Raw genomic sequence first — 27,346 nt, forward strand, 5'->3', positions numbered from 1 at the left:
TGAGTGGATGTTTGAGCTTAGATTATTTTGTTAGGAACCTTTCCTGCGTTTCCACCAAAATAACCTTTTAGGATCTGAGGAACCTTTCCTGCAATTTGACTGAAGAAATATAGTTCCAGTTTTGAGTCCTGGGTTGCAGTTCCTGCTCTTTGAAATCTTTTTTTTTTTATTATTAAGGAGTTTGCTGCACTGAACTTTGTTGTTTTGTTTGACACTAGCAGCACTTTCCACAAACCCACAACAGCAGATTGAAAAGACCTTGGTTGAAACACAGGCGAGGTTCATGAGTTCCTCAAAATCATTGGGAAGGTTGAAAACAACCAAAATGCTTACATCTGCCGCCTCCTCAGCTATGATGCTGACACACAAATCTGCTTTATGCAGAAAACAATGAATTGTTTAAAATAAATAAATTATTGCAATAGGCTGACAAGGACACTATTGAAAGTGACAAAAGATGTGCAACATGAGCATCTTTTACAGTTATTGGCTACCGAAAGTATATTTGCTGAGAAAGTGTCTAAATATCCAGACATCCATTGCAGATATTTGATGAAATATGTTTAAAATCTCTGGAGGAGCCACATGTAGAGGAGTGACACGAGGTGACTGGCATGTTGCATGACTGTGTCGTGTGTTGAGGTCTGGTATTAATTAGACGGAGGAGGGTGTTCACGGTGTGACACTGCTGACTGGCCTTTCACAGATCATTACATGGTGTCCAATCAGAGCGCACCTAGCGTGACTGCTGTTTATTTATACACAGAGCTGGAAATGGCAGAGTGCAGGCAACTCGGACCAAACCTCAAACAGTGAACACTCGAGCACATTGTACTGCTGCCGAGAGTCGCAATCAACACCCTGCTCTTACTGACACAGACATTATATAGAAGCTCTCACATACACAAAGAAATGTATGGGTGTGCAGTATTTTTAAAGGGTATTCTCTATATTCAGCCGGGATTGATATTGCCTTTGCTGCTGCAATAATATTTTCCCAAAGATCAATAAACTTTATTGCTCTTTGCTTTATAATTGCTGTTAAGTTTTATACTTTATTACTTTTTTTCCCCTTGGCCTGTATGGTCTTTCAGAGATTTTCCATCAAGGCAGAAATATAATTCTAGGAGGGAGAAACACTTTTTAAAATTAAAAGGGTCAAATCTGCAACAAATCACAAAATGCGTCGTTAGCAGCTTCAGCTAAAAAATATAATTGGTCAAGGACAAGCACGTCACACAGATCCAGAAGAATTCACTAAAAGTGACAACAAAAAATATATTTATTACAGCAACTTGAATCAACATTATGACATGTCCAGGCAATGTCCAGGTAAACACAGCACAAAAAAAGCTAACATTTCTGTTTGACACATACAGCAGATAAGAAGAGCTATAATGTTGAACATTCCTCCAGATTTTATCAGTTGGCATTTTAGTAACGACAGTGTACGTGTTAATATTACCTTTGTGTTCCCAGTAGCTCCATGCTAGCTAACATTATAGCATACAGGCTAAATTCTGCAGTTCACCCTTGCTTTCCAAATGCATAATTTGCTTTCAGTTGCTTCTCAGGCAACATTCAGCAGTGTCATTTTTGGTGTCACTACCTCATCACGTACTAAAATGTTTCCACCAGAAACATCACGAAGAGCAGCTAAATCAGGATTAATTTCACTTAGTTGAGCACTTACACAAAGTCAGTATAGTTAAAAATGGTCTTCATCCAGGCAACAGAAGACAAACTACTGTCAACATTTCACAGCAGACATGCTGGATGTAGGGGGAGAAGGCATGCACTGGCCATGCAGAACAAATACAAAAAGCATTAGTGAAATATTATTCAGAGGACGATGAAAATGTAGAGATGTTGGGACTGAAATGTAGTGCAAATGGCTCATACAGCATACAGGGCAATACTTCAGGCAAGCCAGAGGGGTGCACAAATTGTTCAAGTTGCGACATCATCAAAGGTCACATCAGGAAAAACACAGTGGTAGGGATGTTAGCCATTCTGCACATGGTCTAAGAATATGTTTAAATGTTTGGAAACTGACTTGGAGCACATGCAGAGGGACACTTCAGAGTGTAAAGTGGACGGAGGTAAGGATGGCTAGCTCGATGATTTGAATGACTATACTGCAAGTAGCTCAAAACATGTCACTCTGCCGTGAAAGAATGATTTACATTTAAATTGGAGATTATTGCACAATACTATATGCAAATACTTTGAATGACCACATCAAACAGAGATGGGGTGTATGGGGCCACTTCAGGGTCATAACTAGAGTTAGACATTTATGATCCTCGTCGACACAATGGTTTCAATTACATCCACTGTTTATACATTTACAATTGAAAAACTCACAATTCAGAAACAGTAGTACATGATCAATCCTTACAACATATGGAGAACTATGTACAGTATTTACAAAATTATTTTGACACAAAAGATTAAAACAGAATCTGAAATGGGATTCAACCTGCCAGAAGGTGCATCATGATGTTTTGGAAGTGCTTTGAATGAAGACACAATGCTACCCCGTAGTGGTAGGATGGAGTAACACAATTAGGGAATGATGCTGTTTGCACATGCCAGATAGATACACAGATATACACATGCAGCAGGGTAGGAAAGAGTGTGTATCGTGGGCCAGGGCCGGTATTTTAGCCCGGTGATGTGCTTAGCCATGCTGCTGGTGGCATTACAGCTCAACCAAATTAAAAAAAAAAAAAACTACTCCTTCGTTCCACCACTGAAAACACAGATGGCAATAAAATTAATTTTATTTGCGTGCAGAAGCTGTTGATCTAGCAGGGAATAAGTAAAAGGAGTGATCTTTGCAGGCTCTGCATTAGTGTTTGTTCGGGCAATCGAGGGTAGCATAAAGGGCAGGATAAAGCCAAGGACAATAACTTTCATGGCAGGCACTTTGGATGTTCCCATGGGTATAATAAAGCATCTAATTAAATAAACATTAAATGAATATCACTAAGCTGTAAGTGTGGACCAGACTAAAAATGTGTTTGAAATAGGTAGTAACATCTCTCTAAGTCCTCAGACAGAAGGCTTTCTTTTTTGTCCAGAGTTGAAAAAGAAAATTGATACTGTTGTTTGTTTATAACGCTACCACCAGCAGACGGTTAGCTTAGCATAAAAAGCAGGGGAAACAGTTAGCCAGTCAAAATGTAAAATGACGGTGATACGTGTTATATTATGTTATTTTGTGTGTGTGTATTGCCAAATAGGATAATACAGTGTTACACAAAGCACAGATCAGAATAGAAGTTCTCAGTAATAAACTTAACTGACTTTGCGATTGAAAACTAACCTGACGCCAGCTGAATAGCAGATTAAAACAATATGAGTTATTATTGCCATGTACTATTATACCCAAGTCTGGTTTGAACTGTATGTAGACATTTATGTAAAATGTAACAAGGCAGGACAATACTTAGTACAGAGTTTCACCACATGCTGTTGGTTACCAAGGGAACACAGAACAAAATAGCATAGGATACATAATCCACACTTCATGTGAATAATCCAGAGTGTCAGACAGCACACTGAGGCTGTTTAGGCTTCACGCTGGATGGTTTAACTTTACGCTTCTTGTCTTTGTAAAGCAGGTGACAGAAAAGATATTACAGATTAAAGTATGCACCAGCTGATGACGTATTATTGCTGATACAGGAGAGGGTGCAGAGAAGCACTACCAAGTTGGATAAACAGGGTTTGCTACAACAATGGCACAGTTCAGTACAGTAGGTTGTGTTGTTTTTCAGCAGTGCACCAGACAAATGCAAACGGACAGTCAAAGTGAAGTTCAGCTGAAAAGTAACTGCTGATGTGTGTGTGTGCGGTCAGTCTGTTATGTGGAGGCTTTGATATGCAGCCTGTCGTCCTCAAACTCACTCTGGTGCCATTTTCTCTATGTGGTCACTCAGCAACTTGTACTGTTCTGCAAAGGGGCAAAACACACACAAACAAACACACACACACACACACACCCACACACACATTTGTTTAAAGCTGCAAGGCCACATTTCCATCTGATATTAACATAAACATTTGTATGTGGATGCACTACGATTGGATCACAATATACAAATTAGGTGGATGCAGCTGGCAGACTTGTCAACAAACATGGTGCAAATCAGGTCAGGAGAAGCAATGTAAGAGACTCTGATGTGCAAGGCAAGGATCACTTTGTTAAGTGACTGACTAAGAAAGCTGAAGCATCCATAGGCTACTTTCTGGCAGCGTTTCTAAGCAGGCATTCAGACTGAAATAAGACCTGCGTTAAAATAGCACAGGTTAAAGTAGTGGTCAGAAAATTAAATATACTCTAGGAAGCCCAGTTTGGTTTTGTTGCGTTTAGAGACTTATTAGACTCCAAAACACTGCACAACAGGCTTTTACTAATCGAATGTTATCATAGCGGCAACTATTAGATCTTTTGTCACTACGATCGCCAGGTAAAAAGTAAAAATATGGCACTCATGTTACAAAATAATCTACCAGGAATTGTGCAAGCATGTGTCTCTTACTTCCTTTGCCAATAGGAGGCAACACTGACATGTCTACATACAGTATCTGCAGGTCTTAACCACTGCTGCTATCATTTTCTGTAGGAACTGTAGACTGACGTGTAGAAACGATTTGAAAGTGATTGAACCGCTCTTCCTTGTAGAGACCTGCAGCTAGCTCAAACCTGAGAGTGTTCATGAGTTTGTTCTACTGTGTTTTAGGTTGAATTATTCCATTTAATGCTTTACCTTCATTCAGGTTCCCGATGACGGCCTGCTTCTTCAGAAAGTCATTGCAGAGCTTCTTACTGAGCCCAAACGCCAACATGTTGTGAGTGAATGTCCTGAAAATACACATAGTACCAAACTCATCTCTGTACGAATGGAAATTATTGCAAACACACTATATTCTATACCTACCATTCACAAAATAACTTGATATCACACTAAGAATCAGTAAGTATCACAGTCTGTGGACCAATAATAAATTCATTTCTGTGTTATTCTAAGTTTTTAGTACTTTTTAAGGCTTAAGGCTTATTGATCAGTTCGAAGTGGAAGTTTTAGATTTGTGATCCGAATGTGTTCTTTTGAAAAGAAGTGAAGTAGAAAATTCATACATTTACATCATCATTCCAGTTATAAAAACATTATAGAACTTTATCTTGATAAAAAAGTAACTATAATTCCTTATCAATGGTTGTTCGAGTTTAAATAAAGTTTTGAAATGACATGTGCCATATTATTGCTATTGACGGAGCCAGTAACTTAGTGACAGCCATGCATGTCACTAAAAGGCCTAGTGACATGCATGGCTGCACTGATAATTATGCCTCTTATTCACCCATTTACACAGTGATGGCAGCATGCAACCATGCATGGTACTGGCCTATCCACTGGGAGCAATTTGGCATTCAGGACACTTCGACATGTGGACAGGAGGAGGTGGGGATCGAACCACCAACTCTGTGATTGGTGGACGACCCACTCTCCTGAGCCACAGCCCCTAATCAACCTGTGAAATTCCTGTCGGGTCCAGACCAAAGCCTCCATGTGCCTAGTTCATAGACAACACTGTGGCGGCTTCCTCACCCTAGTTGGCCGAAAGCGATGTTCTCATCGATTTTGGAGCTGTCGTCCCTCTCCTCCTGGGTCATATGACACCACTTTTCCCTGCAGCACAGAGACAGTCAGAGTCAGCTTTAATTCCAAAGTCTCCATTTGACCTTCAGCTGCTCTACAGAAACAGCACAGGGGTGGGTGTCAAAAAATATCACCTGTCAATGCCATGCTTTTGAAGCAACACCTCAGACCACTGGTTTCAAATAAATCTTCAAAATGTTCGTCAATAGTTTCTGAGCTCAAAACCCAGCTCAATAATCCAACTAAAAATTGCATGACATCCATCCCTGCAACTGCTCATTTTGTAATCATGGGATGTAAAACACATTAACCAGCCAACAGCAAAAGAATAAAACAACACCTATGTTATGATTAACAAGCAGATAAAAAGCGTAGATGTGTGCTGTGTAAAACAAATATTTAGTAACCTGGAAAATGTTTCCATGCCTGAATTCAACACCACCACAAAAGTCATGAGGCTTGTCAAAATAAACTGGGTTTCTACATGACAATTTAAATGCACATACATTTTTAAAAAAGCTAATAAAAAGCTAGGGTTACAAGACTTCTAAAGAAGTAAATTTAATCAGACAATAGCCGATGGTTTCCAAGATTGCATTTAGCCAATGCGTTCCGCCTCTTTTGCTCTCCACTCTCCATAGACAGTTTACCTGCATGCAATGAAAGCCTGCTGACCAAAAATATGCAATGTGGTGAGCAGTTGCTGTGGTCTGTTGTTTAAATGTTTAAAAAGAAAAGCGGTTATTTCTATTTATGGCATTTACAGAATATCCCTGCAGTCCGTCCTCAGTTGAAATATATAGGCAGGCAAAGACAGCAAAAAAGGGACAGCAAAAGGAACATGCTGATGGGGGGAGAGAAAAAGTATCACATGCAAGGAGATTAATGGTATGAGCATGCAGTGAGCTGTGAAGAGGCAGAGAACACCTTTAGACTGCGGTGGATTTGCAGCTTCTGTCTCCTCTGGATATAAATACCATCCCAGACATTATACAAGGTCTCTTTGCACATTCAGGATATTAACTGTAGGTGTGCTGCTTTTACTCGTCAAAGACAGACACACAAATCATTTCAACAGCCGCATGACAGAATACCTAGGTTAATCATATCACCTGTTAGACACACATACCAACAGAAGCACAGAAATATCATTGTAGAAACCAGGGAAGAACATCTAAGAAAATGACAAGCAAACCACTTCCAATTTATCATTCTAGTGATGTGGACATTTCTACCCAGCTGCGATTAAGCAGATTATATATTTTAATTATAACACAACACAGTCTCACACTAGACTCCTGACATCCAGTCTGGGGATTTACCATTGGAGACTATCCTGTCACTGCTCACTAAAGCGCATCTGACAAACCACAAATCAGACCTGGGGCAACTCCCAGACCTTGAGCTTCACCCTTCACCACAGGGCTGATCACCATGTTGTTTTTTTATATTTTGAAATCTGCACTGTTTACATCCATTGATGCCTTTGCCACTACCTTACTTGGTACATTTCTACATTTCTTGGCACCATCAGCTGTGAAATCAGTCTAATAGGTTAATTCTGAATTATTTTGTTTTTAGCAAGTCCTGCCTCGCTGTTCTGTGATTGGACAGTTTCATCTCCTCACCTCACTGATGCTAGCTGAGAGTGCGGAAAGTCCCGCCCTAGTGTGGTGTGACTGGCTAGAACTCATTACTTCGATATGTCCTTGTGATTGGACGCTAGCCGTCAAATTTTTGGCAAGTCTTACTAGCAACTAACACTACCGACGTTGAAGATAGTTTTGAATGGAGTTTTTTTTCGCTGAAAGTATGGATGGCTAGATAGCTAGATATCTTTGTTGCCCACAAATGTGGAAATTTGTCTCTGGCTTCACAGGCTAATGAAAAACCACATCATTAAAAATTACATTAAAAACAATAACTAACACAACATACACAGTACAGACAGTAACGGATATGATTCCAGTGTAGATACATGTTTGTGAATTGAGAGAGGTTATTGCATTTAGTATGAAAGACCTTCTGTAAATGTTCTTAGTTGCTGCAGCTGCTCTATAGCGCCTTCCAGAGGGCAATTTAATAAATTCATTAAGCAAGGGGTGAACAGGATAAGATGCAGTTATCTAGCTTTTGGTTTCACCAGCATTCTATATACACATCCCAATTGTTTCTGGTCTTTCCCAATGATCTTAACAGCCATATTTGTAATCCTGCACAATCTGCTTTTGTCAATGGCCCCATTTGTCCATACTATGTACATGTATTCAAAGTTAAAATGTATTCAATGAGACTTCAATAAACACTAAGATATTCTTGAGTTGAAAATGCATGAAAAAGTGTAGGAAGTAATATGAATAGTTGAGAAGTGGGAATAGGCTATAGGATACAAAATATAGTGTAAGCTAGGAGCTGAACTGCATTGCTGGCTTAATTTTGAAGAGAATGCAGCTGAAAGAGTATGAAGGGTTGGAAAAGTGGGAAGGGCTTTTTAATATTTGGTTAATATTAGGTTTGTATAGTTGAATAGAACTCAATTTATTAAAAATGTCACATTTTAAAGTTTGAATAGAGTTGAACGTGTTTTGAACGGGGTTTCTAATGTATGAATGAGTGGAAAAAGGTTTTTCTCTTTGACCAATTACAAGTTTACTTCAAACAAAGTTGAATGTTTTGAAATGTTTAAATGGGATTTGAAAAGTTGAATTATAACCACAATGTATGGAAGAACATTTTCATGTTCCTAGTCTTTCTAAATCTATGGTTTCCTGTTAACATACACTGACAGAACTTTTATTTTGAAAAAACAAAAAACAAGCTTCATCCTGAGCTTCTTCTTACAATAACGTCATGCTATATTAATGGCTTTGAGCCAGGGTCTCTTTAGTACGAACGAGATTTAAAAGGTGAATAAATCTCACATTGTATTAAAATATGTGGAACAGATTAATGTTTGAAGTACATTTCTAATCAAATGTTTTAAAGGAATTTGAAAGTTAGAATAAAGAATAATACAGTATATAGCAGGACTGTCCTGATTGAACTGAATGTTTTGATGTTTGAATGAACTAGTTTCTTCCAGCATTCACACCAAATATTTTAAACTTACAGAGGGGACTCAACTCTATTTAACTCCTTATTCATTTAACATGTGCTTCTTAGCAAATCATCAATTCATAACCATAACTTCATTCAATTAACATTTTTCACTCAATCTTGAACCATGTGTTGACATCAAGAAAAACAAAGAGAACTGTATAAAATAACATTTGGAATGTTAGAGGAGCACTTAGGATCTCTACTGTTCCTCATGAACGCTTGTGCTCAAAGCTAGCATCCAATCACAAGGACACGTCAAAGTGACAAGTACTAGCCAATCACAGCACAGTGGTTAGTTCGTGTTGAGTGTTAATTTATTTGGGATGTTACAGGGAAAATGAGTCATAATTCAGTTAGAAGCTTTATTATATCCTTTATTATAGTCAGTCATAACCGCACAAGAAAATCTTTTGGGCATTGTTTTGGCAGATAAAGTCATTACTAGGGCTTAACAAATATTTTCCACACCCTTGATCTTCTCGGGGACAGTTCTTCCCCTCGAGGACTGGTGGCAAGGAGGGGAGCAGGTTACACAATCTCAGGCCACCTCAGCTGAACCAAAGTTGGAGCCCATGGTACACCAACATAAACTTGGGTTACGCTCGTACACAGTGGTGACTTTTGGAAAAGATTAAACCCCCATGGACTAAAAATATGCAATACAAACAGTAATAATTGACCAATTTTACATCTGGACTTTATCCTGTTAACAGTTTTACAGATGTCTCCTCTACAATGGTAGTCTATGGAGAAAATGCTTTTTGGGCTGCAGGGGATTTTTCGTAGCAATCCTATTGCAAGGTTGAGCTGCGGCATCGTATTCAGCTCTTGTAATACATCCATGACTGAGCACAAATGATTGTTCGTAGCTGTAACTGTTCGTATAATTATATAGTATATATTTTATCAGTCTTATTTTTGAACTGGGGGTGTTGGCTTATGATTTTTAGAATAAAAGCCCTGCTGTGTCCCCTCTTCCTCTTAAGTATGGCAATGAGTTAGCGGTTAACTCATAACTGGGCTTCATTGTGATGATGTAGATACTTCTGGATCTAATGCTATAATATTTATCTATCTATCATCACACAATAAGTCATTCTTTTGCTATTATTTCAAACAACTGCTATGCTGATGGTACCTCAGCTGTTTCTAGAAATTTGTGACACAAGTGCAAAGCCTCTGCCCTTCTTCTCCTCTCTGCCTTGATTCATCTTTGCCTTTTCTTTCAGTTTGACTAGTTTTTTTTGGGGCAGCAGACAAATAGAACGACAGACCTTTCGTATTTCTCTTCATCCTGCGTTCCTCTGCCCAGCAGCAAGGCACAAGGAGACAAAGGGTTAAAGTCAACATGCAGAAAGAGGGACAACAACAACATCTTTTAAACAGAAAGAGAAGAAAAGGTATGAGTCATCAGGAGATTATCAGCAGTAGTGGTTTAGGCAGAAGCATACTGAATAGCACCCAGAGATTTGTCTTTAGATACAGCTCTTTGCTAAACCCAGCAGTATATCACTACAGGATTTCCAACCTTTATTTAAATTTCATCAGACAGATAACAATGACATAGGAACTGACACAGAACAAGAGCTCACTTAAGTTTTAGAAGACACACACAAACCACACAACTTTGTAATACATTACTTAAACAGATTGTTTCATTTCTCTGTCCAGATTCCCATCCACACTCACCTTGTGGTTGGTGATCTTTTCTTCCTCTCACAATGCACGGCATCAAAAAACGCAGCGTTCCAAAATCGTAGCGTTTGCCTGGCAGAGAGAATGATGACATATTATAGGTTTCCTGCCTGACCTACTTCACTATGCCACTTGAGATGACAACATATGACTGCAAAGAATGAACAAAGAATGAAATGATCTAATAAATCCGCCTAGTCATATCTTGTTATTTCTCCAGGCAAAACATGAAGGCACATGGTCACTAAGCTGTAATACGAGTCATACTACAAGTCTTTGATGTATGCTTTATCTGGCCAGTCATTTCTACTTCAGTGGCACGTGATTGAACTAGGTAAAAATGAAAAAAATGCATGGAAATCTTTTTTTTCTCAAATATACCCACAATACCCTTAACAACTCAAAATATAAAATAAAAATAAAAACCAACGCGTGTTCACTACAACCAATGCCTGTGATGAGGGGTCAAGTAGGCACTAAAGGGTCATAAGTCAAAACGTTGGCCACCACTGCATTACTTACAGGAGTACTACAATGAAAAGCAATTACATTGGATTCCAATGGCTGCAAACGACGAAACATTCTTGCTGTGTTTGCGAGGGTCTCCTGGAAACATGTATGTTAGGTTAATTCTCTAGCCAGGGCCCTTGACCGTGGCTTCGATCTGGAGCTGGTCGCCAGGTTGCTGTTGTGTATTTTATGTTTTTCTTAATGCATTTTATTATAGTTTTATTGATCATTATCATTTAATTCATGTAAGTATTATATCATATTCTTTAAGTTTCAAAGTGTGTTCTAAAGGTTGAATCATTCACTCTGTTTAATCATTTGCTCTAACCAAAGACAACTATTATAAGCAGTTTGCAATCTAAAACATCAAAGGTCCATGATCAAATGCCTGACAGAGATAAGGATCCAGGCAAAGGGAAGATGGTGTTTGTCTGCGAGCACACATAGCATGCTGACAGACTTAGCACGGCCATAAGTCATTCTCCATCACTGGAAAAGAGGGAGTATAATCTAGAAAGTAAACATTGCAGATAAGAAAGGGAGATAATGAGCATTTTGTGCAAAGTGGGAAACTCCCTGAGATTCTACTGAGGGAAGACATCCAGCTATAAAGTTAAAGTTGTTTATTAAAGTGTTAATTTATGCATGCTTATCTTTACAAAATGTCCTGACTTTCATAATAGTTAGTTGGAAGAAAGTGACAATTGGTACCTAAATGTGGCCACCAGATAGAAAGTTAAAGATGAGACAGTGGAAAATTACCAAGAGTGGAAAACTACCCCAGTACAAGGTTCCAGAAAATTAAGAACACATTTGGTAAAAAAGGCGGAAATTGTACAAAGACACCGCCTAAGTAGGAGGAGATTTAGGATTATAGAAGAAGGTGTTTGCAAACTGTGCACTTAGTTCATCCTGATGCCTGCTAGGATGTAACTCGGGTTTTTGTCTTTTAATGGAAGAAAAACTCTTTTTCACCAATTTCTGATTGTCTCTCTTGAAGTTTCCGGACTAGAAGTTATGGACTATTTGGGCGAGTTTCTTAAAGTGGTGAAGACGTGTTTCTTGTCTTTAGCTGACCTTGCCCGGACTTTTTCTTCGTCATTGCACAGTGGTTCCCCACCGCTCCTAATACTTAGGATGGTTTAAATGCAGAGAAAAAGACTCACTTTACATTGTACTGTGTAAATGACAATAAACTTGAAACTTCATTTGATCTGACATACTAAGAATATTAAAACATCCTTTGCTTTGCTAAATATGCTACTTCCAACTATGGAGCTACGAGGAGGAGGTAGCAGCAACTACAGTAATAGTATAGCAGCTATTAACAATATTTTATATTAACAAAGGTGGACACAACTACTTGTATGTAAAATGTCACTGTCAATGCTCTCATTGTGAAGATCCAGATATTTATTTCAATGGCTGATGTAGAGCAAAACAGAGCTAAAAAGGAGAATGAATCTGGATACATTTTTGTCAGTCTGAAAAATGTGTAACTATTAATTAATGTTAATGTTTGTGTCTGCTGGATGTGTAAATAGCCAACTGTTTGCTAACACATTAGCAGCATACCTAGTTATTGCAGGTCAGTACTAACCATATAGATATAAACAAATATATTGTTTGGTCAAAATTGGAATCCATTGGAACTGCTGGGAATCCAAGCAGTATTACTCAAAAGGTAGATTTTCGGTGGAATATTCCGTGATAAAGTCCAGTCCATTTTGATAACATCAAATGGCAAAATGGCAAAATGACTAAATTGCTTACTGAATGACTTACTCCTGGTTTCTGCAGACAGTCTTGATGGACTGTAACAATGTTTCAGAGATATAATGACCACATAATGAGCTTCTGATTAAGGAAAGTACATGGTGAATCTTCAGAGCACCTGTATCTGCTCTTTGTGGCCAGAGTTAACTCAACTTACCAGATGGGTTGCTGCTTCAGGTGGGTGTACAGGTACACCTTCTCTTCCTTTCTTTCCTCTGGAGCCTCAGACACTGGGGTGGAAGAGAAAACATGAATCTAAATTACATTTTATAAAAACTAAGAGCAGTGGAGCAGGAGAAAGAAATGACTTTGTTGTGCTGTCTATTGTACTGTAACAAGTGCAGCTCAAGTGACGTGTGTTGCAGTATACCTGGTGATAGCTTCTTTGTTTCAACTGGGTTTTCACTATCCCTGGAAATGAGAATGCAGTAGAGAAAAAGAGTAAGGAAAGAAAGTTATCCATGGCTGTATTAACTAATTCAAAAAGAGGAGATGCATTTGCTCACTCAGCTTTGGGAGCCATTGAGCTCCTCAGCTTGCTTTCTAGACCTCCAAAGAAGCCTTTGACGTCAGTCTTTGATGTGTTTTTAAGGAGGCGCTCGGCAGCATCCTTCTTCTCAGACAGCCAGGAGTTGGCCTTGTTGAGGTACGAGTCCTGAGCAGCTGGAGGACCACTACGATCAAGCAGCTCTGAGGGTGAAGGCTGGGACTTCCCTGAACAACAGAAGAGCAGAGAGTTCTAAATGTCATCTGTGTGTGCATTAATACATTATTGTTTTATATATTTTAAAGTCCCACAAGATCAATTTGTTTAAATACCAATCTGTCTATTTAACTCAATGTGGTATCTTTAGTCTTAGGCATCACAGACTGGTGAGGCTGACAGAGTACGAATTGTACAGCTGACAGACTTCACCTTGTTCTTTAGCCTCTGAGGCAAAGTTAATCTCACAGGTGTTCACATTATGAGACACAACGGGACATTTAGAGAAAACGGGCCTGTCTGAAATTTGATGGATTAATTAGCTTCATCTTAGTCAGCTGCAACTCAGTGAGCTGGAAAGGAAAACCATAATAAGCCCATCAGCTTCGGATGGATCGGTTTAGCCAGGGAAGACAAAGAACTGTAAATATGCAGTATCTCATCCTTTGAATGAGGTACATTTCTTTGTAGTTTACGGTTTGCAAGGAGAACTTTAGAAGCCGTTCACCACAATTCAAAAGTTGCATGTTCCCTATTAATGCAAAAAAAAACAATTAGAGCAGACCTGACTGGAGATGGATGTTGATGCAACGTACTGTGCCACAGTGTTACAAAGCTTCCTGCTTACATAAGCACAAACACTATTTTCAGCAACCCCACAAATCCTTGCATATGTGCTTGTGGTGTTGCTGCAAGAGAAATCACAAGGCCAACCTGTGGTGGTAACACTCTCTTAATCAGCACAGCTGGTTTTCTTTTGCTGTGTAACCATTTTCTCAACACCACGCCAAGCTGTGTTTATGTTAAGCGACTCTCTGACAGTTTGAAAAGAAAAGTCCCTCCAAGGTGACATGCCTGACAGATACTGTACAGAGTGTGACAATGAGAGGGAGATCGAAATAGGCCTTACCACTGTAGTAATACGTGAAGCACATAGTCATGAGGTTTTTGGCCGGGCTGTAGTCATCCATCTGGTAACATCTGTAAACACACCATTTCTTTAGAGATGATCTCTGCTAGAACTGATGCAATTTACTGGCGTTTTTTCACTTAAAGGATAAGTTGTTGATCTTTTTTTTCTTATTGTCAACAAATCCCATGAAAAGACTCAACCCACAACAGTTGATCTTAACAATAAGTGCTGTCTGTGTATCCAAAGCCTGACCTATTTTATTCCTCTGTACCTTAGAACTCCATTGTTGTCCAAAATACTTAAAAGCACATCACTGAGCCACACTGTTGCACTGGGTGACATGTTCCTTCATTACCACAAACGCTGTAGTTTATTATGACTCAATCCCACAATCAAGGGACATTTTTTGCAGTTAAATATAATTTCTTATTTATGTCAAATTTACTCAGATTCTTAAAATATTATGTTTGCTTTGAATCATTACAATTCTGTTCATATGTTTCCTGTGATGCATAATAAAGAAAATACATGCATGTCCCGACAGCTGACACATTAGGCAGCAGGTAGCTGCAGGTGTAGTGGAGCTGCACAGTGACTTTTGGAGCATACCGAGATGAACTAGTTTTTATATTTTTGTATAAGGGAAAAACCCTTTCGCTTTAATTTCCAGGAGTGGCTGTGAGGTGTGTGTATATACTCTCTGTACCAAGTTTTGAGTCCTCCAGGTGCATTTCCATCAGCTGGTTAGAGGCAAATTAACTGTTCCAGGTTCCAATGTCAGGGGGAAAAAAACATCTATGTGCAAATCTACGTGCAGCAGATTTAGAGGTGAAATTTTTGCGCAAATGCGCAAACTATTTGATTTAATTAATTAATTGTTAATCACAATTATTTGGATGACAATTCATTGTCAGCTAAAATGTCGTGATTGTGAAAGCACTGCTCACTAAAGCATCAAATGTGTATTAATCCGCCACTGAAAATAGCCCCAATAAAATGCACCATTTCCTCCTGTTTGAGCAAAGTTTGCTAAAAAAATACAATCCCCAGCTGTTTTAGGAAATTACTGAGCCTTTATAGAAAGTATGCATTTGTGACCAGATTTTAAAAGTTACATCTTCAGTAGGACCCTGTGGGCTCTGAGAAATGTTTGTCTTTTCATGAGAATTGCTGAACAAAACAGCTTTATCGATTATCACAAGCCTTATCCTGAAGTCAGATATTAGACAATTACAGTATGTTTTGTTCCAATAAAATTTAACCACATTTAGACTTACTCAAACAGTACAACTGCAAAAGACTGCACCAGTCTGTAGAAGGTGGCTTCACTCACACATTTAGAGTGGCAGCGCTGTGAACACAGTATGCCAGAGAGTTATAAGCTTGTTTGGGAAAGCTCGGTATAAAGACAAGATCTCAACAATCATCAGCTAAGTTACACAAACAAAAAACTTAATAGATTTAAAAGGTTACTGAGGTTTCCACTACTTATTTCATAAGATATTTTGGATCGATTCTCTGCATCTGTAGGCACTAGAATATGCTCATTTAAAAAGGGACAGTTCATCCAAAAATGATCGTCACTCTCATATATTCCTTCACTATGTCTGTCTTTCTGTTGAAATTCGTGTTACTGTCAAACACAGTGTTACTAGAGGTACAGGAAAAAATGACTTTAGCCAAAACAAGGAAATGATGTGATCTCGTTTACAGCTTGACAGCCACGTGTTACACTTATATATCTGGTAACCATTTCACATCTTTTGGATTCAGACTCAACTCTCTAAAAAACTGTTGCACTAAAGCAGAAACTGACCTGTGCAGGCTTTCTCACTGTGTGGTTAGGGGTCCAACAAGAACCTTTAAGTCTTTGGCTAATGCTTTTGGAATGCTGTAGTCATTTTTTCCCCTAAAAGGTCATGTATGACGTCTGACTAGTTACCATTTTATAATTTCCCCATATTCACCTGTGCGCTGACGTATTTGGCAAACCACTCCCTGCCTTTGCCATTCTCTCCACTGCACAGCTCTCCAAAACGAGCCTTCTCTTCCTGGTCAAAGTCCTCCCTGTGAAAACATGATCCAAAAACTCATTACATAGCACTAATGTACAGACCCTTTGAAAAGACACGCCTTGTTTCTATAACGCCAAGCTTACAGCTTATGCTAACAGATAATCCAGAATTCTTTCAAAGAAATAGTTCAACATTTTGATGAAAGTCCGATGAGAAGATGAATTCTGTGACATTTGGACATAGCCATGATAGATGTCAAAAAAGTTCAATGAATAAAAACACAAAAAGTACCTTATATTTAGAAGTACAACATTTCACGCTGCAAACATTTGATTTCTTGTCAAATACTCATGCAGCGATCAAACTGCTGTCCCCTAAGGGCCTCTGCTGGTGACTAATAGGAATCTCTGACTGGGTGAATGTTTCTAGATGTTTCTAAAAATGGAAGTGTTGAAAAAAAGTGTTGATCTGAGTATAAGTGAAAACACAGCCTAAAGCACGAGGAAACTAAACAATGACTACATCAAAAAAAAAAAAGAAATTCTGGTGAAAGATGGGGAGGGTGAAGTTTTCGAGAAGGCCTGCTGGTAGTTTTTGAGCAATGAGAATGTGTAAATAATACCCCTTGGTTAGTTGTGTGCTGAAGAGCTACCATCAAGGTTACTGATGCCAGAGGGTGCAGCAAATTGTCTGACAGTCACATTACTGATCCTGGACTTCCTACAGCAGGAGGCAGAGGGGACCATCATGTTCAAATTAGCCTATACTTAGCACTCTCTGAGATGAGCTGATGCAGCTGAGGGGAACTTTCAGCCTTCTGCTCTTCCCCTGCACCAGTAATATGGTGGTTACCATCCAACGCTTACTGCCCCAACATCACTCAGAGAAAAGTGTCTGTAAAGCCTCTATGTCCTACTCTGGACCCTCTCCTGTATGTTCCTGTGCTGCTTTGTCCATTCACCATGCTTGTTGGTTTAAAACATATATCAAAATCGCTGCAGCAGAACCAGAGGTTCCTTGTCAAAAGGAAGGCGCCTGGTGCCTACATTACCCACAATGCAACTCAACTGCCAACTGGAGATTTGGGTATGTAATGGTAGTAGCGTCTAATGTAGCCTCGAGTCATTAGCCTCAAGCAGAGAGGAAGAGCGGGCTACAGAGGTCTGATAAGCTCACTTCTTTGCAACTCCACACAGGTTTTCATTTTCAAACTTCCGCCCCCACAGATAGATTCCTTTTCAGTTTCAAGTGACTAATCAGTGTACTGACTAATGACTTCAGTGTTCCGCTGACCAATTTTCAAAGATTTCTGTGTATAATCTACAGTTTGTGTACATTTAATACTGTAAACAGTTTAAATGTATATTTTCTAATGCATACAATATTCATCTAGCTGCATATCTTTAAAATGCATACAATAAGAAATGTCTACAATAATGAGAGTCACTGATGGACACAAAACGTGTGAAACTGCACATCCGCATTCTTGCTGTGCTAATTTTGTTTTGTTAAGGAAACAACGTGTCATTTTTTCTGTAAAAAGAGACATAGTTAAGCTTTAAAGCCCCTTTGTGTGCAATTTTCTAATAGATTACAGGATCATTCAAATTATTTCCGATGGCATAGGTTTTTGTTTTTAGAAAAATAATACAACACAGGGGAGTGGTTAAATTTAGTTTAGTTAGTTTTTCTGTATACAGCAGGTGCTTTAAATTTATCAATCATGCAAGAAAAAAAAAAGATCTTAAAGTTGTGACTGGTTCATGCAAATTTTCTTTTTCTTTGACAGAGAAAGACAATTCACCTCTTGGGTTCAGGTCAACATACAACACAAAAAACAGAGTTATTCCTTACTTTCCATGAAACACCTTCTCCACATAAGCCTTCATGAACTGCCTCCTCTCCACCGTTTCAACATCCGTGTCCTCTCCACTGTGAGTGGACGAAGATGATGACCTCCTGAGCTCCCACATATGAGAGGGTGGGTCCATGTCATTCTCGCTGTCTGCAGACTCAGTAGCATCGCTGCTGTTGTCTCCTTCCTCTTGGTGGTGGTGGTGGTGGTGGTGGTGAGAGCTGGGTTTGGTTGGTGCCATGGGTTCTGGCAGTAAGTGCTGCTGGGGGACTCCCATGGAAGACGTCGGTTCTGGGGAGAAAATGTCTGTATGGCCTTGGTGTTGGCCTCCATCTACACTAAGAGCTGTGGCCTGTGAGGGCAGGTCAAAGTCTATCAGGTTGTCCACTGCTACGCCCTCCATGTTGGAAGTGAGTCCCTTACTTTTAGCTCTGCAACAGTTTTTAGAATGAGCTATTCGGCGCTCTGCAGGAACATAAGGGTGGTGACAGATGTGAGGTCACTGTGGCTATTGGGTTTTGATTTTTCAGACCCTCCCACCCCCCTAAGGGAGCTGACATCAAGTGGACTCACAAACTCAGCACATCTGGGAAGAAAGAAAGGGGAAAATATAGCATTATGATCATCATTCATGTTCAGTTGAAAATGCACTAGGCAACTAAATAGGCAAAAATTGCTGAAAGAGTAAGTAATTTTGGACAAAATCATCTGTTAAGTGCCCTCAATGTACATGTAAAGCCATGCTAGCAGCTCTGTGAGGCTGTTCTTAGACACCACTGTGCTCTGATCTGCTAATTAACAATAAACACAGTACAGCTGAGGCTGATGGGAATCAGTTTTGCAGTTAGGCCTCTTTGTTCAATAACCAAAGTATTGGACAAACTAAAATTTTGAACTGAGGATTAAAAATAAGGGTGTCACCAGTTAGTACAGGTCATCCAATATTTGTCCTGATATTTCAGTCTGGTCCATATTCGTGGACTAATCAGCTGACCGATACTGCTATCCCTGCACCACACTGCTAACATGGCTGAAAATGTTAACATGAACACTCTTTGGTTTTGTCTGGACGCAGTGCAACACAATTCAACAGCCACTAATGTAAAGTTTGTAGGTTATTTAAATTCTCTTCGTTGAGTTACTTGTATGTGGCTTTGAAAAGGCATAAAATAGCAGCTAATAAAGCATGCATGTGGAATCTAAGTCAGTAAAAATACATGAGGCACATGTGCACAGCAAAACACTTGTGACAACCATTTAAGCACACAGTAAATTGCAATCTTTATCTAAATGGGCCAGGTGTTAAAATGCATCTATGTTAGTTGAGCAGAGCAGGTTTTGTGGTCTGAAATAAAATTTAAAAAAAGACTTCCTGATAGGTTACTTTTAAGTTTCATGGTTTCAGAGGTTGCTAGAAAGAGACAAGCAGCTCCATTCCTTTCTTTACTGAAAGAGAACTACTGCAAAGCAGTTTCATGTTCATAAAGGACAGGGAAGTAGGGAAAGAAGTAGGGGCATTTTAAAGAGAACAGAACACATCCTAGAATGACACATTTGATCTCAGTTAGTGTGTGTGGATAATTCCACATTTTGATAAAGGTTCATAACATGGGCAATATGAACTACTCAAACTACTTTCCACAACATCTATTGTGTAACTCAGAGAGCACTGTACTCAGCACTGGTCTGATTTTAAGTAAAACATTATAGCACAGTATCATAACGCTGACTCCCACTCAGGGCTTCCCAGGACTCTTCAGCCTGGCCTCATACGCCCTGAGGCTGAAAACAGCAACAGCTGCTCATCTCTCATACACACACATCCTGCACTTTGTCCTTGGGCTAATCTGCTGTAGCTCCTCTGTCACAGGGCACCGTTTGGTCTTCTGAACTGCACACTGCTATAAACTGTTAGCCTAAACACACACACACACACACACACACACACACACACACACACATACACACACGCCAGGCGAGGAGCCTTTGGGCCTGCTACATGTTGGGCTGCAGCTCTGAAGATGGGGTGGTTATATAATGCAGTATTTAGTGAGTCAGAGCCGGGGTGACACATTGAGACGCACACATTCACAGCATGAGGGCAAAGATAAACACACAAATTTGCACATAAGCTCACAAATGTATATATAGCATGTAAAAATATAAGCAGAAAAGATGATGTAAGCAAATGATCCTAAAAGGTTAACCTAAACAACTATCAGTCTACATCTGAGCAGCCCTGTCTGTCGCTCACAACTGTTATAGGGAATTAATGTCCCTCAGCCACTGTAGTCAGGCTTCAGACCTGCTCCAATAACTGCTGCAACTACTGTTGATGATGACATTGTTAACTCCCTCGATAAAAAGCAGCATCGTTCTGCACTCTTTGTTTGGTTTTCTTTGGTTTGATTATTCTGCTTACAACAACCAATCAGGATTTATCTGAATCAGATTCTGAGAGATAACAAAGTCTCTAACTCTTGATAAATTGCCTTATCATGTAAGATTCTTTTTTAACTTTGATTGTTGTTTATTTAGTCCTGAATATTAGTTTTATAGAAGATTTGACGCCAAGTTTTCAGGAGCTTTAAAGCTATGCATGGTATGCATTTCACGAGGGCACAGTTGTTTCTACTCTGATCCATATTCTTTAACTCAAGTTGAACACCTAACACAAAAATGAAATACTCAAAGTAGATACTCTTATACCAGAACTAAGCTTGTTTCTTTTTTAATAACAGGGAAAAACATTATACAAGCCACTACATGTATCTAAAATGGATTATGTGGATATTCTGTATACTAATGCTGCTGCCACTACCCTTAAACCACTGGAAGCCATTTACCACAGTGCCATTCAATTCATTACTCAAGACAGCTGTCATAGTTATGTGAAAAAACTGGAATGATCAATACTGACATCTAGAAGGCATCAGTATATCTGGTTTTCCATTTATAAGACTTTGCTATCCAAGTTGCTGAGATATTTATCATCCTTATTTGAGTTCAATGTGAACAGCCACGACACCAAAAGGTTACCTTTCACATGTCTTCATACTAACACTGAACTTTGGAAGACTGGTTTCTGGTACAGTGCTCCTTTCTACTAGAATGAACTGCAAAAAATCCCCTAAGGACTTGTGATTAAGATATTTTGATTGTGCCTTTTGTGTGTTTGTGCGTGTAACAACCAAGCTGCAACCTCCTCAGGTCTGAAAAGTGAAGCCAATGTGCCTTAAAGCTGCATTCTTTCTAACTGCCAGCAGGGGGCGACTCCACTGGTTGCAAAAAGAAGTCTGTTTGCCTTGGAGTCAATGAGAAAATAATTGCTCACCAGATTTTTTACCTTGGTAAACACATTCATAATGAGTTTATGGTCTTATTTGCTAGTTTCAAGTCTTCTTCAACACAGCATGATGTTCATTTAGTAAATGATGGTGCCGTTTAGAAGAAAATAGATAAAGCAGGGTATGCTTTAGGGCTACCTTATGATTGACAAGTTTATACCACAGCGACCGGTCATTCGGTATAGAGCCCGGTCATTCAGTATAGAGCGTATCCACTGCATTGTTTATATTTAACCAGCGCCATTGAGAAAGCTTATTTAATGGCGCTGTATTGAATTAGCCGTGAACTTGTTTTTTTTAATGCTCTCTGTGTTTTTGTTTAAAAACTTTCACAGTGTTTTTTAGTTCAAAAAGTTAACTGTAACATTGTGGTCACCTCAAAATGTCTTGTTCAGCAGTCGGTTGTGCTAAAAGAATCTCTCAGGGGTCGGCTGTTCATTTTTTTCCTGGTGAATACATTTTGTTTTAAGCCTGTTTTTTGCTAGCCAAAATTAGCATCCCAATGAATATCACAGTTAACGTGATTGATGGATGCACCTTACTAACCAAGCTAGCTAGCTCCAAATATGGTTACTTCTGGTTCCAAAAAAACAAGATGATGACAGCCATGCAAATGCCAAACTCAAGGCTTTAAAACAGTAGCCCACAAACCCCTGGTTGACGTCACAGTAGCTACGTCCATTTCTTCTATGCTGATGACTGATTTGTGTGACTGAACTGTTTTGTTGGTAGGGTGTATATATGTAACGGTACTTTTGTTCTCAGGCTCTCTTGCAACAGAACTCCAGATCTCAATGACACTTCCTGAATAAATAAAGCCTACCCAAGTATTTCATGTTGAAGAGGCAAAGTGGGATCACACCAGGAGAACGGAGCATATGGCCCACTGATCAGTCTTATTGGCGATGCTGAAAGTGTGAAACGTCGCCTGTCAGGTCTTTCTCTCACAGCTTTTATCTGGAGTCCTGAGCTGAACTGAGCGAGCAGCAGAATCATGATTCCATGCTGTGGTTGGATGGCAGCGGTACAGTCACCTACCGACCAGTGATGCCATTTGGCCTGATTAATGTGTCCTGTCCTGCCACAGCAAATGCATTCTCTCTCTCTCTCTCACACACACACGGGAACGCAGTAAATCAGCGTTCCTTCACTCAGACCGCAAAGGCTGCAGTATTTCTGCTTCCATGAGCAGGAAGGGGAGCCCCTACTAAACAACCCCTTCTTCCAACACATGAATACACAAATACACAGTGACAACTCACCCCTACACAAACACTATCCCTTGAGGTAATATGCTTCTATCGTTATAGAAGAGAGAGGATCTCTGCTTGTCGCTATCGACTGTGCAGCTCAAGAGCAGTACATGACCCGCCCTGCCATTCTCACCTTCTGTGTGTGCCGCACTTAGCATGATTCACACATGGACGCCGTTATGCAACGTGTCCAAGGGCCTCTCCCACCCGCAGGAAATATTATTCAGCACACTTATCCGCAAAAAACATCAGTTGAGCAAGATATGAGCAACAAGCCGTTAACCTCCCCACAAGGTGTTTCACAGTTCAGGCCAAAAGTGCTCTCTCAAGCATTCCTGAACAAAGCTCAAGCCTGATGGAGGTAGAAACCAATACCTAACTGGGGACTTCCCTGACCCATAATCCTTTGGCTTTCTTGTGTAATTTGAGAGGGTAAGTTGTTCAGTAGTCTCCAAAACAAAAGCAGTAAGTACAATCTTTGTTTCACCACTTTTGATACTTTAAATGGATATGTTCAAACAGCTGGAGACAAAGCTGGCCCCTCCTACTGCTCCTAATGCCATTAGCAAGAATCTACCGCACCTATTGCTTTGATATCAAAGCAATATACATTTTCACTGAAGACATTTCAATATGTCGCATAATAAAATGAAAGATAGCTGAATTATAGTTGCTAATATGTTTACAAAAGACAGTCTGGGTAATCATTTTACTGGTCATGTGTCCAACCTGGGGGCTTGTTTACATTTTATCGGACCATATGACTGCACGTCTCTTACCCAGCTGAAGTTACCAGAGTTTTGCAGTTAACTTGTAAATATTACACATGACAGGATTGATGGTCTAAGCTGTCCACTTTCCACCATCGCCCTAAACCCAGAACAAGCGCGTTCGGGATCTAAATTGCTAGTGGGATAACAGTCCCAGTAAGTAGATCAGACTTTTACAGACAGCAGGGAGTGAAGTGTTCTAGGTGCAGGAATGTCGAGTCTGGAATAGACAAGACTGGAAGTGTGTCACCTGATTACAGGTGTTAATAGGGGCAGTAATAACTTTTATCAGCTTCTATCAGCAACAAGCAGGAACTACTGCTCTCGGACATAGCTTTATATGTCTGGCAGCAATAATACAGTTTTACAATACAGATTGAAAGCCAGAAATCCCACCACCTACCCAAGTTATTATAAAATCACTGTCACATTTTGTTTTATGGAACAAAGTATCTTCATAATTGTACATTTAAAGTTCAGTTTGGGTACACAGCAGTGTGACAGCTGAACTGTACGACCTCACATCACTCGCTGCAATAGATGTCTGACAAGCAGAAGTGGCTGATGGCAGATAAATTAGGTTGGCCTGTGTAACAGCTGAGGGGACTTTTACAGATGTAATCTGTTCACCACGGGCAACCCAAAACACAACAACACGGAATCTGTTTTCTGAGACTGGACCTCAGCAGAGAGAAAAACAGTTGTACTGCTCCCCATCATCATGTCAGTAAACCTGAAAGCACTGTACCCATGACGGATGGTGCACCTTATCCACTACATGAACCATTAAACTATAAAAATGTGTTTATATAAACGAGTGCAAAACTGAACCGGTTGGGTTTTAATTGTTAATCTTCCCCTTGAAGATGCTCATAATCAATAACAGACAGGTCAAAGAGAGGTCAAAGAGGAGCAATCTGTTAATGATGATATCTTTACCACCTCCTGACCTAGCATGCCAAATCTCTTGTTTCATTTTTATCCCATGTCCCTCTATTGTTGCTTTCCTGTCACAATCTAATATGCAACATAGCAGAACAGCAGTCTAGACAAAAAGCCTGCCTGTGCAATTCATGCTCACGCAGAAGGTAGGAAATCTTTCAGGTCTTTTCTCTGGAAGACGGTGCCCAGAAAGGGGACACAAAAAAGATAAGATCACTGTCATTGATAGCCTCAAACAAGCACAACAAAGCAACTAAACAAACAGTACAGTGCCCGGATGAAATGAGCAATGGAGCTAAAATACCAGGGAGGAAGTTCTCCTCCGTGTGCACTTCCAGAGATAACACCAAACACCGACTCTATCTGTCAACCCAAAGAACTGGAGCCCCAGTAATATTTTGTCAGGCTGACCTTTCCTTTACTGTCACATGGCTATTAAAGATGTCCAGGCTGATGAGAGAAGATAAGTAGAGTGAATGCAGATTTAAACATGTAGTATGGGGATTAATCTAAAAATCGTGACTGTAAAATGTCTTAGGCTACGCGTGCGTTTTTTTTTTTTTTTGGTATATATTTAATCCGGATATCTCTTATGTGTGCAGTGTTCACTGTCTATACTTATTATTTACTCATTATGTGCTGGTTTTATTTAAGGTTATGTATTATCTGCCATCTGCTTGTGTCCCTGCTACTCTACCACGTATTGAGAGAACTACACGCCAAACTACATTAAGAAATCTGGTAATTTTGTAATGCACTGCTTCTCAGCAAGCTCGCTCAGCTGATAAATCGTGCCTTTACTCATTGCAAATCAAGAGAAGGTTTTCTACAGTGCGGCATAAGCAGCAGTACTATAAAGCCGAACTTCTGCTGTAAAATATAACCATCATGGTGCAGGACCGATTTTGTAGTAAGTTTTGTATACATGCGGACGAATTACAAAAGTTGAAATTTCCTACAAATACAATGTGCTTGGTGGATGAACATTTGCCGAATATAAATGTGTATCGGTATAAGTAACAAAAAGCTTTGTGTCATAATTCAATTGGTATCTTAGTCAATAAGCAAGGTCACCTTTTATTGCAACGCTACTGAATGAGGTTTGGTTACGCTGTCTCCATAGAGCACATATATCGTGAATGAATTAAGATAAAAGAGATCAAACATATGAAAGAAACAGGTGCTTGGACTCTCACAGTGCCGACCACAGCTTGTCATTTAACATAAAATGCTGGCCAATGCGATCGAGCTGCTGGACTGGGCTCACGAACAGCTGAGAAAGGAAACAGGAGAGCGCAGAATAAACAGCAAAAGGCTGACGTTTCCTGTAACGTTCATCGCTGGCATTTCCATACAAACGGGGATACCCCACGTCAGTCATGTAGGTGTACGAGAGCAGGTGTGCAAGTGCAGCCAAACGCACGTTAGAACAACTCTAATGAAACGATTAAGGACAAAACATCACAGGAAGAAGACAAGTAACCCTTCGCTTTGACCTCAGAACCTTTCACATTTAAAATAAAGGTAATGGCGTACACAAGCCTGATGAGTCTCAAGTGTGTTCAGTGATATTTTAGGAGAACAAAATAAGGAACAGCTGTACGTACATGAGACGTCCCGTGCTGACAGGAGAACAGAGCTGCTCCTCGCCGCCGTTTGCGAGCGGAGTCGTAGGTTCTGCTGGAGTCTGGAGACTTGGGGGAGGACAGCGCATGCGCAAACAGAGGAGAACATGAGGGGGGGAACCCAATGACGTCAGGAAAGCAGCAAGGCCAATGAGCGCGACCGTCTGCGTGAGGTCAGCACAGTATTTGAGAGTAGTCTACCGGATGCTTCTGTACAATAAAAGCATGATGGCTACATTTCGACCGCGAGCATGGGTGTCATTTACACTGGCGATGCTGGGGACATGTCCCTACCATTTTTTGAAACCAAGTTGCTAAAGGTTTTAGCTGGCAACAAGAAATGTTAAATAACAAATACAAATCCTAGGAGAAAGGTTTACTTGCATGATAGGAAAACATGAAATGCAATGTAAATATAGAAGAAACAGATCTGCCTTGTCCAAAAAAAGTAATTTAGGCTAAAAAAAAAACATGCTGCTTATTACTGTATATGTTCAGTAATATTTTTATATTCTGAATTGCCAGCGGCCACATGAATTTTGTTTCACTTCATATAAAAAGGCTTTACAACCATAAATTGGTGCAGAGAATGTCCCCAGAATGCAGGAAATTTTTGCTCAAAATCGTCTGTGGGGGTGTGGTGACCCAGACCCCCCACTCCAATAGCTTATTTCATAAATTATTAAAGGACTTGTGGACTAAGTGTTTCGTCACACCCCTAAAATGAGCCCTTAAATGTCCCCACCACTTTTCAACACAAAGTGACATCCTTGACCTCAAGTAAAACAATTCAAATAAAATTTGTTTGTTTTATTAATAATTCCCTCCACTGATGCAACTTAATGCATTCACTGACTGTGTGCCATCAAATGATTTAATCTTAAAAGGCCCATGAACAAAACAGCGGGTAAACTGTAAATAACCGCTGTTGTCTGTCAGTGTCTAGTCTAGAGTATTTGGTACACAAATGGATAAACAGTCAGGCTAAAACAAATTTAATTTGTTAAATATAACTGCCTGATCAGAAGTGTTTTCAGTTGGTTCTGGGTTTCCACCTCCGATGAAGAGCAGTGCACGGGATGATATTAAATGAGAAAAGTGATCTACTGGAGAAACATATCTGAAAGCAACACAGAATGCCTGTGAGCCTTATTGGATTATATTACATTAT

The 27,346-nt window shown here is 39.7% G+C and overlaps 1 protein-coding gene across 2 annotated transcripts; it reads right to left on the reverse strand.

Annotated features, from left to right (window-relative positions):
• Positions 1 to 1,263: 1,263 nt before the first annotated feature.
• kiaa0513 (KIAA0513 ortholog) lies at positions 1,264 to 26,286 on the reverse strand. Of its 2 annotated transcripts, XM_038706635.1 has the most exons (13): positions 26,158 to 26,286; positions 18,238 to 18,824; positions 16,336 to 16,435; positions 15,646 to 15,719; positions 14,366 to 14,436; positions 13,259 to 13,466; positions 13,123 to 13,163; positions 12,910 to 12,982; positions 10,461 to 10,538; positions 10,046 to 10,075; positions 5,622 to 5,702; positions 4,779 to 4,873; positions 1,264 to 3,961 (listed from the first exon to the last, which is right to left on the reverse strand). In XM_038706635.1, exons 2-13 carry the CDS (start codon positions 18,639 to 18,641, stop codon positions 3,912 to 3,914), a joined length of 1,305 nt encoding a protein of 434 aa, XP_038562563.1. In that variant the 5' UTR covers positions 18,642 to 18,824; positions 26,158 to 26,286; the 3' UTR covers positions 1,264 to 3,911. The 2 variants fall into 2 exon arrangements, with proteins under 2 accessions (XP_038562563.1, XP_038562564.1); XM_038706636.1 differs by lacking the exon at positions 10,046 to 10,075 and having other exon boundaries at positions 26,158 to 26,285.
• Positions 26,287 to 27,346: the final 1,060 nt, after the last annotated feature.

Source organism: Micropterus salmoides, unplaced genomic scaffold (assembly GCF_014851395.1).
Source record: "Micropterus salmoides isolate LMB-PRFRI ecotype aquatic unplaced genomic scaffold, ASM1485139v1 Ms_hic_scaffold_8, whole genome shotgun sequence".
In the NCBI taxonomy this organism is placed as follows: domain Eukaryota; kingdom Metazoa; phylum Chordata; class Actinopteri; order Centrarchiformes; family Centrarchidae; genus Micropterus; species Micropterus salmoides.